The 21,572-nt window shown below is 38.0% G+C and overlaps 1 protein-coding gene across 1 annotated transcript; it reads left to right on the top strand.

The window, feature by feature from the left end:
- The first annotated feature begins 15,366 nt into the window (after positions 1-15,366).
- On the top strand, positions 15,367-20,476 carry LOC110900478 (stress response protein NST1-like). Its single transcript, XM_022147366.1, has 3 exons — positions 15,367-15,682; positions 15,743-15,888; positions 20,393-20,476. The coding sequence occupies exons 1-3, from the start codon at positions 15,367-15,369 to the stop codon at positions 20,474-20,476; spliced, it is 546 nt and encodes a 181-aa protein (XP_022003058.1).
- The last annotated feature ends 1,096 nt before the right edge of the window (positions 20,477-21,572 follow it).

Here is a 21,572-nt window from a genome sequence, read left to right as displayed (position 1 = left end):
TATACACACAACATCCCATGTCATAAAAATGTAAATAAGAAATCAAGCGAATCAAATATGATGAGAATACTGCGATTGCCATATATATCGAGACCACAACGTAAGTGTATCAGTACATCACTGTGTCATACATACATCAATCAACTAGGGGCTACATCACCCCTGTCCAAAAGCTATATCAAATCAGTGTCAAATACAACAAGTACATCAAGTATGTGTCAAAAGTCAGTATCATCATGTAGTCTCCAAAATGCTATGCAACCAAAAGCAATCGCGGTCCTCTCACCAACGTCTACACAAGCCGTACTGATGAGCTCTATATAGATGGCGGCGGAGGAGGGGGAAAGTAAGTGTAAAGCAAGCGGCGTAGCTGAAGCCAGTCCTCCTCCATAGCCTGAGGCAACCTGCTGCTCTAGTGTAAAGAGACGAGCAGCAAAATCTGGGGGTAATGATCGACATGGCTGAAGAGGGGAGTGTATCTGACCATGGCATGAACATGGTGGCAGCTGAGCTCTCGCGAGCTCCTGGAGACGCTGCGTGTGTGACTCGTGCTGATGAACGAAGGACATCAAAACGTCCTCTATAGTGTGTCCCACATGAAACGGATGGTATGGATCAGTAGGTGGCATGGCTGGTGGTGTCGACCAAAGCAAAGGCTCACTGGTGGGGTCAAATGGTGCCACATGAAATGGTGAAGTAGAGGGTGGAACAGATGACATCTGGGGCATGAAGGGAATAGACATCGGTACGTGCCCAAAAGGATGGGCTGAAGAGCCCTCTCCAGGCCTCGCTGGAGGTACGAACTGAGGAACCTGAAAAGTAAAATCAATAGGTCGTGTAACAGGGATCTGAGGGGGCAAAGGTGGAACGTCCTCATCAGCGGGTATCCAACCGTGCTGAGCATCCTCATCGGGTGGATCCATGTGGTCAGCAAATAGTGCGTGCTCAGGCTCAAGTGGAACATGATCAAATGGAGCAATGACAGGATCAACGGGTGCAATATGATCAACAGGATGGTCAACAGGGATATCAGCAACCAAAGGTGGATCAACAAAAGGTGAATCAACAACAGGATCATCGGCAATAACATGATCACCAACTAACAAAGGAACATCATCAACAGGAAGATCGCCAACAGGCGGGTCAGCTATAATGGGCTCAACAGGAACGCCAGCATGTACCAGGTCATGCTCATGCATAGGATCTAGAGCAGCTGCCTGCTCAGGGGCCAAGGCAGGCTCAGGGTCATCAAAAGCCATATCAAAGTCGAACTCAGGATCAATAGGGTCAACGGGATCAGCGGGATCCTCCATGGGCTGGTCCATCGGGATATACTCAATGTCGTGATCCGGGTCAAATCCCGGAGGAAAGACGGGATCAGAATCCTCTATGTCGTCATGCTCGAATGCAAAGCTCGGAATAGGTGCAGCTGAGGATGCCACAGACTCAAAGGAGTCTGGGACCGGTGAATGTGCGGGTGAGTCCTCAGCAGGGGCGTCAGCGATCATCAGAAGATCGCCAGCGGGAAGAAGGGCTGCATCCGGAATCTCATCCTCAATAGGCTCGTCCTCAAACAAATCGATATCGCCGTCAGCCTCGGCGTCGAGCAGCAAGTCATATGCGGGATAGACGGCTAAAGGAATAGGAGCCGGAATCACAACTAGGGGTAAGTACTCAGCAGGGGGGCCATCCGCAGGCTCATCAGCACCCTCGGGTAGTGCGAAGGGCTGGAAGTCGTCGTCATCTGTGCTAGTGGAATCAGATGTATGCACCTCATACTCCGAAGATGGGAGGTCATCAGATACGATAGGTAGGGGTCCGGTGGTGTCCGAGTCACCTGTGCCTGGTGAGTCCATGTGTCTGTAACACAAGCACAAATATGCACAAATAATCAGTCATACAATCAGGTATTCACATAAGTCACCAAGTAAAATATCACATAATTCTCCTAGTCCCACTAGCTTCCCAGCCTCCCATACTGCTTTTCCTAGTCCCACTAGCCAATTCTCCCAGCCTCCCAGACTGACTCCCTAGTCCCACTAGACAATTCTCCCAGCCTCTCAGACTGACTCCCTAGTCCCACTAGTCAATTCTCCCAGCCTCCTAGACTGACTCCCTAGTCCCACTAGACAATTCTCCCAGCCTCCCAGACTGACTCCCTAGTCCCACTAGTCAATTCTCCCAGCCTCCCAGACTGACTCCCTAGTCCCACTAGACAACTACCTCGATCCATTGGATCGAGCCTCGGCCTCCCAGACCGAGCCTCAGCCTCCCAGACTGAGCCTAAAAATAATAAATAAAATGCGCTCAACATTTGTTTATAAAAAGGTTTTGGATCTGGACTTAAGTGGTATGCAGTAAAAATGTTTTCGTGAGAGCCCTAGTGATCATAGTCTAGACTCGAGAAGAAATCCTAGTTCGCTATGATCAGAGCTCTGATACCAAGCTGTCACACCCTGGCTTTGCGGAAGCGTGGTTAATTTGGTGTGACTTCTTAATACCATAGCTTAATCATAACAAAGCTATATGAATTAAAAATATGCAAGATCATCCATTAAAATAAAAATATCAAAACATTGTCTTAACGGGTTAACACCCTATCAACCATAAACTTGTCCCACAAACATTACAACCCTAAACATAACATAACATAACATGATTCGAGGACTGTGACTTGTCCAGGAAAGAGTCACATTCCCCAAACCCTGGATGACCTCGGTGACTAATGCAGCGGAAAACATGCCATGCCGTGCCAGATCTTTAATTCCCTGAAATACATGTAAGTTGAAAAATCAACAATAATGTTGAGCGAGTTCATGCGAAAGTGAGTAAATAAACCATTGTATTTATCAAAAACCCTGGTATGTAGCAAATAAGGAAAAAGAGATCACCAATGGTTTGCAAGGCCATTAATATGTGTGAAATGCAAGTAGGAAGGCTCAAACCTAGCAAATTTATGCGTCGGGAACAAAGTCATCCCAAGGTCCGTTATGCTGGACCTGGGACTGGGCTCGCTACACCCAAATAGATCTACCGCTCCTGCCCCTCGGTCCTACCCTGAGGATTAATGACCTCAAGTTTCCGCCTACCCATTCACATGATCTAAAAGTAACAAACCTCCTTACGCTAACCATACCATGTATAAAGTATTCATAATTAATGTAACATGTATATCACCCCCGCAGTTTAGAAAACTGAAAACAGTTAAGAGAAAAGGGGGACATGAACTCACAGTCAGTGCGTCGCTATACCAAGTACTCCGAATGTCAGGCAGCTGTGCAACGACCTACATGTGCTAATTCTATTAGACGGATGGCCGTGCCTTAGCTTTATAGTTTAAGTTTTGGGAAACAGTTAGACAACTATTTCGTGTTTATATCTTTCATGTACTTGGTAGTTAATCTCCTTCCCAAGGATGGGGGATTTAATACATGTGTATTTGTATTATATCATTAAGTCCCACTTAATATATTTTTACTTCTACTTCCAAAATATAAATATTTTTCTCAAAAATATTATACTTTCACTTCACATAATATTTCCAAAATAATGCGTCGACAAGATACGCGTTCATGAATATTTCCGTAATGCGTAAGTTACGTTTTAACGATTAAGTGGTAATAATAATTACCGGTGTAACTTATATGTTCGTCGTGTAAGCGTTTGTATTATTTTGGGTTCGTCAACGTTTGTAAATATTATTTTTACTCTAAAAATAATATTTATATATTTTCACAAAATAATCATAAACAGTGTGGTGAAAAATATATTTATCGAATAAATATTTATCATGTTTAGTTTTTGTGAAAATCCCACCTCCGATTATTTAATAAATAAAGTCATGGCGAAATATATTTTGAAAACATCTCAAAATAGTTTAACACTTGTAAATAATTCTAAGTGTTAGATTTTAGAAAAATTTCGCCAGAGTTTCCCCTGTAACTGGAGGTGGCCACGCTTTCAAGCGTATCATTTTCTTTTACAAAATCACTTCAACAATTTCTTGATTCAATCAAACAATTTCCGACACATCAAACTAGTCGACTAGTATGTAAATCGCATTATTACATGAACTTGTAGTTTTTCCGAAAACTATAGTGTAGATCTCCTTATATTTGGTGGATCTTTGCATAAAATAGTTTAATCTTGTAAAAACCCCGTTTTTAGAATAAATCATTCTTTACAACTTCCCGTCATCTTTCTCAAAGATTGTTATTTTGTCGAAACTTCTTATTTCACAAGTGTTTATACACTTGTGGTTTGTAAAATCATATTCATTAGTTTGTCATCCGACTTTTTATAAAACATGATTTTCTCGACACTTGGTCCTTCGAAAATACCACTTGCACATACGTAGATCCGCTAGTTTTAAACACCATTTTACTAGTAAAATACTTTTACACAAGTTCATGTTTCTCGTGTGGTAGAGTTTCACCTTTTAACCCTCGTACCGATAGAAACAAGCTTATGTCAAGATTCATGATCTTAATAAAGTCGGGTTAGACGATGATCCGAGCCACCACAACATAGATCGGGCCTCAACAATCACCATATTCAAACACTACAACTTTTACACAACTTATGATCTTTTATCCAACAACACTTGCATTTTTAGTAAACTTTAGAGATTCAAAATGCATGTTTCCGACTTTTAACCGTTATAAATCTTATTAACCACCTTTGATATGCTCGAGAATGAGTTTTAAACATTATACCTCTAGCTCGGGGCTAGGGAAGAATCTAGGCGAAAACGATGTGGATAAATGCTAAGTAACGAGGTCCTTCCACTTCCGTTTGCTCCAAAGCTCCTAATACGTGACCCGAAAGGCTTGTGTATGCTTGGAATGGATTGAACAAGACTCGACAATGGATGGGTAACAAGAGGGGAGTTCGGCCGAGAGTTGGGAGGGCAAGGGAGAGAGGGTGATTGTGAGTTGTGGTGAGTGATAATCCCATGTGTTAAGTCTTGTATTTATAGACAAATCAAATGCCTTAATCCCTTGGTTAATATGTCCTCTTGATTTGAGACAAAGTATATTATTATAATCAAAATAGTACCAACCTAGTTACATGGGGATAGAACCGGCCCAGGGGGGGGGGTCCTATGGTTCGATTTCAAGTGTGTAGTTGGGGCTTAGTTACGTTAAGTAGGTTAACTTTAGGGGTTAACTCCGTTAGTTGTATGATGTGTTATAATACGGGTGTTAGGGTAATCAGGGACCCTAACTGGCTCAGAAAAAGACTAACAATATTTTTGGCAATATTTTTATGTTCCGGGTATAGTCCGGTTGTTCAGTTGGATAGTAATCCGTTAAAGTGCTTAAGTAATCTTTTAAGCGTCGTAAATGATATTTTTAGTGACACAATTTATTTCCAAAAGTGTCAGTAATATTTCCTCATGTTTTGGCACTTTATTAGTTAGCTAGAAGCTGGTATGTTAATAAAAGTGCTGTGTTTTGTGCTTAGAGTACGTTTTAGGCACATCCAATCATTATATCTTATTCCTAGAGACGCGGTTCTACAACCCTTGTATCCCTACACACACTATGGGTGTAGTAAAATATTTCTGGCTCATACAGGCCCTTAGAGGCAGTGTCTGCCTGATGCTGGCTTTATCAGCATGTTCAATAGATTATCCGTTCAAATGCTACTGTGCTTTTGTGCATCATGTTTGTCACTAGAGTTCAGTAAGTAAATAATGTAGTGACGGAAATCAAGGTATGATGCAGATATGTACAAGTATCAACAGTCAAGTAGCAGTTCATCAGTATTTTCAGTTAAGCACAGAAATTAAGCAACAATTAATAGTTAATTAAGTCGTACGGATACCTAGTTTAGTGAGGGTTGTCACATTAAGGGATCCAGTCTGTTCATCCATGGTCTTTGATTCCTTGATTGGTTTCTTGGCTGGTGGTGCAGGCTTGACTTCTGCTTCCTTTGGTGGCCCTAGAGTGGCTTCATTGTTGAGACGAGACATGGCGAAGCCTAATTCAACAGTCTTCAGAATTACTTCGCCTATCCGCTGGGCAAATTTGGCAGTCTGCTCGGATATCTGCGCATCGTTGCGATGAAGAGACATTCTGGAGGAAATGAAGGATATAGGAGGAAATAAATGAAATGTTATCGGTAAACAAAACAAGATGACAACGCATAGAAATTGCGATCATTTGTTTGTTACCTAAGGCAAACAAATGCGACGGTGTCTAATCAAAGTAAGCAGGTCATATTAATGTATCGCGAAGACATGCTTTAGCCTATAAGTGGACACTCACCCCAAGAGTTCCCAGGTAAGAGTGACTGGTCCGATTAAGTGGATTTATACGAACACTCTAGCCTTAGACAGAAAACTCAGAGTACAAGCATCCACTCTTCCAAATTGCACGTGTTCACACAATAAGACCCAAATTATGACGAGGCTTTGAAAGCTCAAAGGGGTTCAAAACCATATAACAGAGGGTTCAAAACCTTACAATAGAGGGTTCAAAACCTAGTAATCAATCATCCTAGAACAGATGATTAGTTTTCGAAGCGGTTTTGAAATTTATGTTTTTGTTGTGGTTGTCGCCTAAGGACAGGTGACAATATTGTTTTATGACTAAACGCAAGTAAACTTGCGTTAGGGTCCTAGGAAGGTTATAGACTAGGTCAAAGCATTACAAATAACCTAATTCCCTATAACATTTGGCTCTGATACCAACTTTTCTGTCACACCCCGACCGCGTATAACACGCAACCGCGGCAGAAACGTCGGGGAGTGTTGTAACAGAATCAATTGTTTCAAATCCATGGCAATTGAAGTTTCGTTTTATTAATCAAACATGAAAGTTTACATTGTTTTAGACAAGAACCAAAGAGTACATAACATAATTTAACTAGTTCTTGTCTCGTTTTAAGTCACTAAGGCACAGGTCTGCCTAAGTATGTCTTGATAAGTCCTATGCATCATCTCCTGAAAACACATGTGAAAATAGGTACGTCAGCATAAAAATGCCTGTGAGATACATTGGTTTTGTGAATACAGAATTCATGACTTATGTTTGAGAAAATGTTTAGTCATGAACCTTGTAATTTGCTTTGTCTTGTAAATCTTTTGAAAAACGATAAGATCAGATGATATGTATAAATAAGAGAACACTGTATGGTTAAATGGATAACCATGTAAAACGAGTTTGTATAAGATAAGTCGTTTGTAAATCAATGTCTAGTGAAAAGTGTGTTATTTGTATAAAATGTTATATGTCTAAACTGAAATGATTTAGATAATGCTACGATATGTAATATTATACAAGCATTTATATATAGGAAGTACCAGCGGCGTATCCACCATGTTTGTACCATATTACATACGCCACGTTACTCAAACCATTCACCCAAACCAACCACCATGTAAATTGTTCATGTATAAATCAATTGTCAAGTGTTATTGTTTAAACCATATCGAAATGTCTATGTTCAATGTAAACCACCAAGTATGTATATCAATGTCAAAATGTTTATGTCTAATGTAGATCATGTAATGTGTACCCAAAATATATCTTGTACGGTAAGTGAGATGTATCAACTAAACCATATGTAAAATGCACAAAACAAGGTGTTGAAGTAAAACATGGTTTAAATCAACGTTATGTTCTGTGGAACAATGCATGCTCTACTAATATTAACATTTATACGGTATTGTGAAAATGCATACATCCAAGCCTTGAGACTGTGGCGATAAACCCTTAAACAAATTAAAGGTTTATCTAAGTTATGTATATCGAATTCGGTCATTCCTTCCAATCCAAACAAACCCAGGATTTCAGGAACGGGAGTTGTCAATTCCTATGGTACCACTACCTACTAACGAACGGCGTAGCTAATGTTAATGAATGTATTGTTCCATGTTAAACAAACCAAATGTCATACCAAAATGAAGGCATGTGATGTAAACAATTGTACTAAGTATGCACACAATGGGCATATATAGCATGAAATGTAATGTGAAACAATGTACTAAGTACGCACACAATGGGCATACATAGCATGAAATGTAATGTAAAGCAATGTACTAAGTACGCACACAATGGGCATACATAGCATGAAATGTAATGTAAAGCAATGTACTAAGTACGCACACAATGGGCATACATAGCATGAAATGTAATGTAAAGCAATGTACTAAGTACGCACACAATGGGCATACATAGCATGAAATGTAATGTAAAGCAATGTACTAAGTACGCACACAATGGGCATACATAGCATGAAATGTAATGAAATCATGTACTATAATGTACTAACGAACATAGCCGGTATATGATGTGAAAACATGGAAAGCATGAAAGTAACAAGTAGGCACATGTGTTTCACCCCAAAACAGTTTAGAAAACAGTAAAAGATGGGGTTCAATGTACTCACCTGAGATTGCTTTGAAGTTCTTGTTTAAAAACCAAATAATGCTAGAGATCACGGAATATCAAACGGCTCCTAATAGGTAGCTATGTTAATATACCGGACCAAAATCGGAAGGATCGGATAGTATGCGGGTTCGTAAACCAAACGAGTATGGAGACTCGTGAAATATGGTCTAACAAAGCCTACATACTAAAATGAAACCTAACCTAAGTGCTTGCGACCCATTACGACCCGTTTAGGTAGCTTATGCTACCTTAATGCGTCGTTCGCGTAGAACGCGTTTGGAACGCCTAACATCGTGGCCATAAGGTATAACCTCAGAAGGTTATAGCTATGGTCACCTAATGTGTTTGGTCGGATCCTAATGATCGACCAAATGGGTCGGGTTCGAAAGTATAAGCGATTGTTTATATCGCTTACCTTACGACCCTATATATGCACTAAACTAAAAGTGACGAGCTAAGCATGTTAGGACATGCTTAACTAAGTTTACAAAACAGGTTTGGCATCAAAACAAACGGCTTTGATGCTCACAAGTAGTTTGGTTATAAAATACGCAAGAATGCGCATTTTGGCCGAAACTACGACTCGTCACTTAGCCTAGATAACGTGGTAATCAGTAGGTATAGTCGCCATGGACTATAACCATCGTGATCACGCTCACGTTATGAAGTTCCATGAACTTCGTGTTGACCATAGGCTGGTCACACAGAAAGTCAAGCAAAACTTTGACTTTCGGACTCGAAAAGCGAATAAAAGAACGAAAGAACACTTACGAAGGGTCCCCGAATGCTAATCTAGATCAAAATGGCTCAGGTATGAAACAAAGGTTCCAACTTAGAGCTTTAGATCAGATTTTTGTGGGTTTTAACCAAAGGGGGGTATTTATAGGAAAAGTAAAGCCGTTAGGATCGTTTCTTCAATATCGTGCCACAATCTTATGTGTACACTTGTCAAGTTGTTGTGGTAGCTCAAAATGACCCTGTCTCTACAGATTGTGAAAGGGCATTGCCCTTTGGAGTGTTTGAAAGGCCAATTTTTGCAAGAAAACAAAGTTTCTACAACTGAAGGGGCCATGCGGCCCTCATCAGCATACAGGCATAACCCAGGCGGGCTGCCTGGCTATGTCTGATCTGCACAACTTGCAGAATTTACAGTTTTGGTCCCTGTTGCATGTTTAAGCCATTTCCGACACTTCTAAGGCCCGTAAAGCCAACTTTAAGGCCCTAAAATGATGCCTAAACATTGTGGACATGAAACATGCCCAAAAATATGTCGGATGTTGGTTCGTTTGGCCGTACGATCGCGATGTTCGGTTAATTACGACGGAATGCGCATAAGCGCGAAAAATGATCCAAATGACGCGACGAATGGATTTTTCTCATGCCAAACACTAAGGCATAATATAAGGATGCTTACATAAATTTTTGGATGTCCGGATGTATTCAGAACATAAGTTATGCGCGAATGTGCAAACTTGTGCACTTTTTGACACTTTTAGTCCTTGAATGATCCAAAAGTTTATTTTAGCATACCAAACCCCTCAAAGCCTATTTCTAAGCGATGTAAAGGATATGTATGGTATGTTTAACTTATGGACATGTTCCGGAATGTTCGTTACAGTTCGAATTGGCATACTTTCGCAGTTTGTCAAGTTTAGTCCCTGTAAGCGAATTAACCTGTTTTTGCCATACCAAAGCCTTCAAAACTTATTTCTAAGTTATGTAAAGGTTATTTAAGGTAGGTTGAGTATATGTTGATGTTCCGGAGTATTTGTCGCATTAAACTGAGTACGTTTATGCACCAGTTTGCGTATAATTCTCTAGAAAGCGATGTAGAGTTTGAAATTGAACAAAAGTCAAAACATGAAAAATGTAAAACACAACCAAACAAACATTGGGATCAAATAACATTGTTTTATTGATAATTGGACTGTTCATAATGATCTCGAGCACAAATGTTACAACGGGGCTTAAAAGTGCAAAAAAAAAAATCAAGTTTTACAAGTGCAGGGACCATTTTTGAAATTTCTGGCAGATACATTGAACTTGGTCCACTTTTGAGAGTTGATGGTTTTAACCCATGGTTTTGCAATACCATGGGCTAATATTCAACGGTTTTTATTATACTATGGACTCATTCTAGGGGCTCCCATGGTTTTACAAAACCATGGGCACATGTGTACGGTTAAGATTAAAGCACGTTATTCGACGAACGATCTTAACGGTTCCATGAAATCTATAAATACCCCTCCATTCTCATTTGCAAAACCCACATTTGAATCTGATTTTGGCCCTCTAAGTTGGAGTTCATACTTCATACCTGAGGGTAAATCGGATCAAATCTTGCGGGGACCTTCTGTAAGTATTCTTTCGTGCTTTTCTTTCGTTTTAGCGTTAAAGTCAAACTGTGTTTGACTTTCTGCATTGACCAGTTTATGGTTAATGCAAAGTTCGTTTGAACTTCATAACGTGAGCGTAATCACGATGGTTATAGTCCCTAGTGACTATACCTACTGATTACCACGTTATCTAGGGTTAATGACGAGTCGTAGTTTCGGCCAAAATGCGTATTCTTGCGTATTTTGTAACCAAACTTCTTTTGGGTATCAAGACCCTTTGTCTTGATACCAAACCTGTTTTTAAACTTTGTTAAACATGTTTTAACATGTTTAACTCGTCACTTTTAGAATTGTGCTTGTCTAGGGTCGTAAAGGTAAGCGATCTAAACAATCGCTTATGCTTTCAAACCCGACCCATTTGTATAGGGAAACCTTCCGAGGTTATACCTTATGGTCACTTCGTTTAAGTAGTTGTATGATAGGTAGTTTATTTGCCTTAGGAAAATTACCAAAATACCCTTTTTGCGCCAAAATTCATTTTAAGCATAAGTAACATAACTTTTGACATCTAAACTGATTTGGAAACGATATTAAACATGTTAAGGCATATCTTACTTGTCATAGGGCTAGTTAGGTGGTCTGAACGCGATTTACGCGAACGGCGCGTTAAAGTAGCATAAGCTACCTAAACGGGTCGTAACGGGTCAAAAGCACTTAGGATAGGTTTCGTTTTAGTATATAGGCTTGTTAAACCATATTACATAAGTTCCCACACTTATTTGGTTTACAAACCCTCGTACTACCCGATCCTTCGATAGGTCCGTTTATTAATGTAGATACCTATATTAGGTGCCGTTTGAATCCGTGATCTTCTAGCTTTGCTTGGTGGATATCTAAAGTCTATTGAGCAATCTTAAGTGAGTATATAGTCCCCTCTTTTACATGTGCCGACTTGTTACTTTCATGCTTTTTATGTTTTCATATCATATACTTGCTATGTTCACTAGTACACTATTAGTACATGATTTCATTATGTTTTTGCTATGTATGTCCATTGTGTGCATACTTAGTACATTTGATTTACATTACATTTAACGCTATGTATGTCCATTTAGTGCATACGTAGTGTATTGTTTTACATCACATGCTATGTATGTTCATCATACTTAGTACATTTGATTTACATTACCTTTTCATGCTATGTATGTTCATCATACTAGTACATTGTTTTACATCACATCACATGCTATGTATGTTCATTTAGTTCATACTTAGTACATTCACATCACATCACATGCTTACATTTTGGTATGACATTTGGTTTGTTTAAATGGGACAATATACATTCATTAACATTGATCACGCCGTTCGTTAGTAGGTAGTGGTACCATAGGAATTGACAACTCCCGTTCCTGACATCCTAGGTATGTTTGGATGGAAGGAATGACCGAATTCGATATACATTTACTCAGATAAACCTTTAATTCGTTAGGGGTTTATCGTCACAGTCGCAAGGCTTGAATGTATGCATTTTCACAACACCGCATAGATGTTTGTATCAGTATAGCATGCATTTCCACAAAACATAACTTTGATTTAAACCAAGTTTTACTTCAATACTTTGTTTTGTGCATTTTACCTATGGTTTAGTTGATGCATTTCACTAGCCATACATATCATTTTGGTTACACACTACATGATTTACATTTGACACATAAACATTTTTGACATTGGTTATACATTACATGATTTACATCTTGACATATTATTCAATACATTTGGCAATTGGTTTAAACATAGACATCTTACATTGGTGGTTTGTTTGGGTAAGTGATTTAAGTAACGAGGCATGTGTAATATGATACAAGCATGGTGGATACGCCGCTGGTACTTCCTATATATAAGTGTTTGTATGATATTACATATCGCAGCGTTGTTTAAATCATTTCAGTTTAGACATATAACATATATTTCACAAGACATTGTTTTACAAACAACTTATTTTATACAAACTCATTTTTACTTGGTTATTCATGTAACCTTACATTACTCTTTTACATATCATCTACCTTATCATCGCTTTTCAAATGATTTATAAAACAAAAACATTTTACAAGGATCATGACTGACTTTTGTTAAACAACTTCTTTTCTAAACTTATAAGTCATGAATCCTAAATCAATAAAACCTATGTACTCGCTGGCATTTTTATACTGACGTACCTATTTTCACATGTGTTTCAGGAGATGATGCATAGGATTGGTCAAGATACACATAGGCGGACTTGGGCCTTAGTGACAATAACAGACGCAAGACTAGTTAATTATGTTATACTTCTTTGTTTGTTAAGACATTGTAACGCATTTAATCAATAAAACAAAATTTCAATTTTTCCAAGTGTTATGAAATAATGATTCTGTTACAACACTCCCCGATGATTCCGCCACGTTTTGTTGTTTTACGTGGTCGGGATGTGACACCATCCGATTGTAACACTTCACATTTGACTAGTAGACTTATGGATGTTATCGGATGACTATCCGATCATATAGTCATCCGATCCATTAACAAGCCCATTTCACAATTTGAAGTTGCAACCCAATTAAAGCAGCGGCCTAATTAGATTTTATTTGAGTTGTCAGTTGCATGAGAAAGTCACCAAACGGATTTTCGTTCGACCGAATGACAATTCGGACGAAAAGTATATTTGAAAAGTGATCCGCTCGGATCTTCGTCCAATCCATTACATTCAAGCAGATAATGATCCGCTAGGATCTTCATCCGATCAAAGTGATCCGTTCAAAGTCATCCGATCAAGTTTTCATCCGGACATCATTATTGACATATCAAAAATTGGAACGAGTCCGCGAATCTTCGACACAAGTCTTAGATCGATATCAACAACACACATTTCACGGAGTTTCATGAATTCAGTTCACTTTAAACTGATCGTTTGTTTGTTTGCAGGTGATAAACGAGGTGCAAATTCAAAGTGCTTTACGCAAAAGAGAAAAACAAAGAGTTGTACGTCATGGAGGAAGAGTTCTAGAACACGTTCTACAAGGCCTACACTTCAAAATCTTCCGAAACATCGACTGTCACACCGAAAAGCATTTCGAAAGCAATAACTAAAAACATCAGTCATGATAATTTTTACGGAACTAATTCAAAACCATCTAAACTTGATAGTATTGAAGATTATACGTGGTGGAAAGAATGATTCATTAACTGGGCCAAAGCTTATGCGCACGAAAGCTTGTTTTGTATGGAATTTGATAATAGCAGGACAGTTGATGATAAAAACGAAGACATCCCACTTAAAATCTTATCCGTTGATGATAAAAGGAATTTTTCGTATGAACAACAGATGATTGCTTTAATCCAATAGTAGATTAGAGATGATATCTTCGCACTGCTTAATCACGATGGCTCATCTAAATCAGTGTGGGAAGCATTACGGGTTAAAGCTGAGGGTGGGAAACAAATCAAAAAGAACAAAATAGCTTTACTTAAAAAGGAATTTGATTTGTTTGACGGAATAAAAGGTGAATCTGTAAGACAAATGATTGAAAGATTTTGTCACCTTAAAATTGAACTCGATAGGTTTGGAGTAACAAAAACCCATGAGGAAATCATTGATAAAATCACTGAAGCGTTACCACGAGTTGGTTAGTGGCAAACGTTTGTGTTTATCTTGAAAATGATGTGTTGTATGATACAATTACCCTTGATGTTTTGATAGAAAAGATAGAGAGTTATGAGCTTGAGTTGTAAAAACAAAGCAAGATGAGCAGTTCTTCGTATCAACAAAATGTCGGTCTTTACTACAAAGGCAGCGTACCTTTGGTGAAAGTTAGTGAATCGCCAAAGACTGCATACAGTGTTGAAAAGACAAAAGACTCACAGAAAAGCTCATAAAGCTACGATCCAGGATATCATTCATCACCAACAACATCAAACTATGAAAAATCAGAAGAAATTCTCTGCAACATTGCATTAAAGCTGAAAAATTCTCCAGCAATGAGCATGAATGCTGCTAAACAGCAAATGAGTTTGCTGGCATCAATTCTGGAATCATACGAAAGTCTGGTGGCTGGGAAAATTGGAAATTCTAAGCTGACACAGGAAGATTACGACCAGATAGATCCGGAAGAGATGGAACTGATTGATCTGAGAGGGTGCTTGGCTAGCTGCATTCGAAGAGCACATCGGTTCATGGAAATAACTGGAAGACAAACACTCGGTGGACCATCAACAAAGCTGGGCTTCGACAAATCAAAAGTGACATGCTTCTAATGCAAACAAAAGGGTCATTTTAAAAGAGAAAAGTAGAAATTCTGCTGTTGAAGAAACCACTAATCCTTTTAAAGACGATTACTATCGTAAAGCGATCTATCACAGGAGCAAAGAGGAACTATGAAATATGAAACAAATTGAAACATTTATGAGAAAGAGAAGTCAAGAGCATTGGTAGTGATCCAAGATGATGAAGGATTTGACTGGAGTAAAGTTCTTCTAGAAGAGGATGCTGTTGGTTACGCATTCACAGCACAAGTCATGAAACAAAAGAAGAGATTCTGAAAGAGAAGACATACAGAGAGAGATGTATTGTTGGGTATCGAATCGAAGAAATGGAGAAAGAATATGAAGAAGCAAAGAATTATGGAAGGTACGACAAGAAACGAGAATGTTATCTCAACAGCAAAGGTGAACCAGTTGTCCATCGAAAAGAAGTGGTGTTTAACGACGTTCTTGCAGTAATCCCTCTATCCGGCGAGTACTATTCAAAGGTTGCGAAAGATAAAGATTATGTGAAAAAGCTGGATAAAATCATCAGAGATGTCATGACAGCAAGTCTAAGACAGAGAGATGAAGAGAGGATGAAGAAGAATGTTGAAAGTTTGGTGGATGAACTGAAGCAGATTGCAGAAGAAAAGAAAGTGGAAGGTGAAAAAGAAGAAGAAGCTGTTGATGAAGAAGCTGTTACTGAAGAATAGCAAAATGAAGATGATCTAAAGAAGAAAGAAGAAGTTGACGAGAAGCTTGAAAGATCGGTTGAAGTGATCGATGGTGATGATGCTGCTGAGGAAAAACAAAAGAAAGAAGCAGATCAGAAGCAGACTGAAGAGAAAGCCGAAATGCCAATCAGTGAGGTAAATACTTCAACTGATTCTGAAGTCTTCAATAAAAATGTTGAACAGTACAAGAAATGCATGGCAACGTGCAGTGCTTGTACTGAAAAAGATGAAAAATTCAGAACAAGAGACATTGAATTCACTAAAATTGAAAAAAGTCTTCAAAGTAAGATGCAAAGAAATGTTAGAAAATGAAAAAGTTTTGAAAGATAATGATGAAAAACTAACACAAAAATGCAAGATTTTAGAAAAAGAAAATGAAATTTTGAAAGAAAAGGTTTCAAAAATGACTGAAGAATGTTTACAAAAAGAAAATGCTTTTCAAGAAATGAAAAAAAGAGTATGATTCAATAAAACTTGCATATCATATCACAAAAGAATCATATGAAGACGTGAAGAGCCAATTGAAACTTGTTCAATCGAGATTGAAACATTGTTCTGAAACATCTAATACGCTTAAGTGATAGTATGAAATTAAACAACAAGTTGTAAATTCTTACATTGAAGATGTTGGTAAGCTAAAGCGTAAAATAGCTGATTAGAACAAGATAACAACAAGTTACACAGTTATCACGCTTCATCATATATTCTTGAATGCGTTTTCAATATAAAACCGGATGGTAAAGATTCTAAGCAAAACAAGAAAGGAATTGGCTCAGAGTATCATCAGGTTCCACCATCGTTTGTGGAAAAATTCACATTCTATGATGATGAGAAGGTGGAAAAAGCTTTCAACATGGTTGATCAATTGCCAGACAATATAGACATAACCTATTCCAAATCTGATGATTCTAGTGATTCAGAGGTGGTAGGTAAGGTCGTTGAAAGTGTTTTGAAAGAAGAGTCTGTTGAAACAGGTAAGTCTGAATCACATGATGAAAATGAAGGTAGTTTTCATGAAGGTTATCTGAAAAACTCAAAATTTGAGAAAAAAATGAATGATGATTTAAAAGGATTGGTTTATACCATGATTGGATCAGACAAATTATTCTCAGATAATGAAGTCCCAATTCAGAATGTGATTTCAGAAAAGATTGACAAAGTGTTCAAGTTGGTTGAAATTGAAGAATCTGAGATTTCAAAGTTTGCTGGAAAGAGTCACAAAACTTTTTATAAAAAACCTGAGTTCAAGAAGAAAAACATGAAGGCTGGGTTGGGTTATAAAAAGAAACAGAATTGGAAAAGAACTGAAATGCCAAACTATCAGAAAAAGATGGATTTTGTTCACGGAACAAGTTCTGAAGAAGAGAAAGAACTCCAGTTTAGACGACAGTCTAATGAAGAGTTCTATGCTCAGAAAAAACAACAACAACAGGCTAAAGATGTGTCCAAGAGAACATGCTTTAAATGTGATTAAACTGGACATCTAGCATGCAAGTGTCCAAACCCAAAGCCTGTTGATGTTGAAAAACAGAAATCTGAGAACGTGGAACAAAGGTCAACCAGATTTGATTCAAAAAAAACTTGGAGGTACAACACAAACAGGTTTGCTTCGAATCAAACCTGGAAATCAAACCAGACTAGGTTTGTGTCACACCCCCAAAATACCACTTGCGGAAACACCGCAGGACGTGTGACGTACCAGGGTCTAGCCACCAATCACATTGAGCTTGTAACTATATTTAAATAAAACTTTCATTCATTAAGATAAAGTGTTACAAAACGTTATGTATAATTCATTGTATACAGCGGAAGCATAAATCATTTGTAAGTGTTTCATAAACCACATGTACAAAACCGTTAGACTTGTCTTGCGATTCCATGTATCTCGACCCATGACCACTCCAGCATCCCAGACAGCAAGTTCCAAATGATATAAACCTATGGGCCTGCAAGCATGCAGACAAGTGTGTCAGACGACGCTGGTGAGTTCAAAGTTTGTTAACGCGTTTAGTTACCAGATGTGAGTTTAAAACCTTTCAGTGGTTTGATTTGATGTTGTTATTAACTCGATTACCGCAGATGGCTCTAGATTTATTTGCCCAAACCCCAATGCCTTATCAAAACATTGGTCAAGTGGTTAAGGTAATTAGTTCACGCCCATCCTCCCCGGTACGGTGTGAGGGTGCCAAACCTAATAGCGCTATCAATTAATAATCCCGTTGCCTCACCGGAAACTAATCGGTAGATGTAAGGGGACTTATCGATAGAAATGAGTTTAATAACCAACAGCCCAATAACCCGACGTTCCTCCCCGGAACAATTACCAGATGTCCCTCCCCGAGACGCATGCTTGGAAAAAGAGTAGTGAACTCACCTTAGATTGCTCGGTATGTTACATCACATTACCCGTACCAAGTTGGTCAACCATACCCTACCATGGTTATAAAGAACAGTCAGTTTTCGTAAACACATATCCAATTTACGTTTGCAACAAGTCACACGAAATACCGTTAACACATATCACATAGCAAGCCTTAAGATTTCGTACACGTTTAAAACACAGTTCATGTTCCCAACAATGGTTACGAATAATATAGCTTTTACAATCAATCAAGTTCACGTTTTACATCTATCACCTGATCACAGTATAAGATGCGGCTAATACACACTACCTTCCACAATTTCACATCTCATGCGAATGTCACAAAGTATAACAGGTGAGTTTATTTTTCATACAAGTCAAACCAACATAGATCACCTACTGTTTGGCTCATTTGCTTACACGACGAAACATCCCGGTGACGAAAGACTTCATCTTTCGTCGGATCATCTTTTGTCGGGATGCTTGTCGACGAAGGATCCCATATTTCGTCGGGATAAGGTGTGACGAAAGACTTCATCTTTCATCGGGAATCATGCATGACGAAACATTACTATTGTTTTGTCGAAGTCACGTAGTCAACAGCTAACACTTTTTTCTAAACAAGAGTATTGGATCACAACAGTTACTTGTTTCATCTAACCAATCCTAACATGAACATTCATCGATCATATGCGTGTAACAATTTCCATTCCACACACATATAAAATTATAATCAAACGATGATTATTGTCTAACAGCTAGTAATCATAATCATTCAATCAATTCAAAACTGCAATCATTACAGTGTGTACACGTTGTCACATAAGCCGAAATCATGGAACAAACAACATTTCATTAAAGTCAAAATTTCACGTGAAGTATATTGATCAGTGAATCTTTCAGAACCATTTATGAAATTCACATGACATTGAGCCCATGTGTTTTTGTCAAAACCAATAAAGTAGCGGCCCGATTATAAATTTTACAGTCTATTATTTTTATATCAACTGTGTCAACCCACTTATTGTTGAGGTCCAATGAAATAAATTGCACATCATTAGCCATTCATTCACAGGTGTTCAATCATTCATGTGCATACCAATTTATGCAACATTAGTCATCAATTACATATACTCAATTATCCAAAGTGTACATGTAATCCTCCTAGGTCATCCCTCCTAAACATTTAAATCAGATTCATAAACAACCTTCCCAAGCATAGTTTAATCATGCAAGAAACACAACATTAAGTCTCTCACGTTTATAGAACATACATATCTAATTTTGTTAATCCAGATTACACATAAAAAAGATCACCAAATAAGAATTAACGTATATATGAATTCACTAACCAAAAACTCGATCAAATGGAATGATGCCTCGAGAGGGGGAAGGGGTCTACTGCCGTCGTGGTTCAAGGGAGAGGTGGGGTTGTTTAGGGTTTGCTTATCTTTGTGTTAATATGATAGATGCATGGAAACCCATACATATAAAATCGGAACAAGTGGACCGAACCCACTTGAAGTGTAATTGTGTTTGGGCTTCGGTACACACTGGGCCGAGAGTTGAGATAAGGTGCACACCGGCCCAAGAGCTAAGAGAGAGTGTTGATTGTGCGGTTTCTCATGAGGTGCGCGAGTGAACCAAAGTGTGTAACAATATCGACTTATACATACGTTATTATAACAACAACCGTGTTTAATCGATTTAACAAGTAACAAGCACTCAACGTAACGCATGATAAAACGTAGGGTGAAAAGGAATAGTACAAGATTTAAGGTTATGAGGTTAGACGACACTAACCTTGAAGGTGCGGATTGTCACATCATCCCCAACTTGAAAGAAATTTCATCCCGAAATTTGATAAGTAGTCCAAAAGTGGCGAGGTGTTAGATTAGGATGTCTGTGGATTTTCCGCGGGTACCACAGTTTGATTCAAAACAAACATGGAAACCGGTGACACCCAGATTTAGAACAACACAAAGTTGGAAAACAACTGTTGATGCAACAAAACCAAACCAGTTTTGGAAACCAAAAGTTGTTCAAAATCAAAATAATCAAAATGATTCAAGATTTTATAAAAGAAATGGTTCAAAAGGACAAGCTTGGGTGGAAAAGATACAAAAGGTTTTTGTGAGTGATAATTAGAATGAAAATACATTTGTGCAAAATGATAAAGATTTTCCGAAGTTGAATGATTCTTATTGTGTGACAATGCCTAAGGTCCAACAGACCTGGGCTAATTTGTTCAAGTAATTGAGTTGTGTGAATGTGCAGGTGTTCCAGAAAAAGGATGATTGTCAAAAGGAGTATCAGAGTAGCCTGGCACAACAAGAGGAGGTTGCTGGTCCCTGCGTCTGAAATAAGGGAATTTGTTCATTTCTGTACATAAATAAATCATATTAAAAATCCTAAAAATTGAAAATTTTGAAAGCCAAAATATGTTTTTACTTTGAAAATTTTGAAAAATGAAAAATATGTTTGTTTTTAAATTTTGTCAAAAAATCAAAAATTTAAAAAATATGTTAATTGAATACGCCGAAACCCTCACGGCGGAACAAACATGATTAATTTCACAAGATTGAAAAACGATTTTCAAGTTGTCAAATATCAATGTGTTGTAAATCATGAGGGTATATTTTCTTCAAAACAGAGCATGTGAAGTAGAAAATTGATGGCGAGATAAAGCTATCAGCTTCGATTATCAAATTTTCTTTAAATGTTTTAAATTTTAGGGGGAGTAAGCGTTGTCAGAAAATCCAAAAACATTTAAAATTTTGAAAAAGCCAAAAACAATAAGAAAATCAAAATGAGTTTTGTGTAAAAAGAGGAAATGATAGTACATCAGTTAGACAATCACAGTACGCTAAAGAATTGGAAAGTTAAAATGTGATAAGCGGTCTCACTGATGATATGCCAGTAGGCTTTTACACGCTTAGTAGATTGATTTCAAGATATAAATCTAAATATCATATACTTACTTATCTCGTGGGGAACATCTCTCGGATATATGGGTAACCCCCGAAATCTTGTTTGAGAGATTGCCTGATTCTGAGATACTAGGTCTTTATACTGTTTCATATCCGGGGTATTATACCTAGTCTACCGATATTGCAGAAGCAATGGACTAGAGCTCGTATAATACTTTACGCGCTTTAAAAGCTTACCCTCTGGATAAAAATTGAGAAAATATCAAAAGATATAAATCAATTGCAGTTGTAAAAAAGATTCCCTAAAGGGAACATACCTCAAAGTCGAGCCTTCATCTCTTTGACTGAACGGTAGTTCATACCTGAGCTCTCAAGGTCTCGCATTAACCCAGAATACAGATATCATTATGGTATACTCACCTATAAGACTGAATCTAGGGAATTTTGATACGAGAGTATATTCTGAGTTGGGACACGCGAATAAGTTTTTGTTCTTAAAACACTAATCTCGTATTGTGTAAAAATTT

Source organism: Helianthus annuus, chromosome 1 (genome assembly GCF_002127325.2).
Source record: "Helianthus annuus cultivar XRQ/B chromosome 1, HanXRQr2.0-SUNRISE, whole genome shotgun sequence".
NCBI lineage: Eukaryota > Viridiplantae > Streptophyta > Magnoliopsida > Asterales > Asteraceae > Helianthus > Helianthus annuus.
Note: the sequence above shows the minus strand (reverse complement) of the source record. Positions and strands in the feature narration are given on the sequence as shown.

Bases quoted from the DNA above. Each gene is read 5' to 3' on its own strand.
- LOC110900478 (XM_022147366.1), top strand. From the start codon at position 15,367: ATGGAGAAAGAATATGAAGAAGCAAAGAATTATGGAAGGTACGACAAG. The intron at 15,683-15,742 runs GTGAAAAAGAAG...AGCAAAATGAAG, and splicing joins AGAAGAAAAGAAAGTGGAAG to ATGATCTAAAGAAGAAAGAA. The intron at 15,889-20,392 runs GTAAATACTTCA...GTGAATGTGCAG, and splicing joins CCGAAATGCCAATCAGTGAG to GTGTTCCAGAAAAAGGATGA.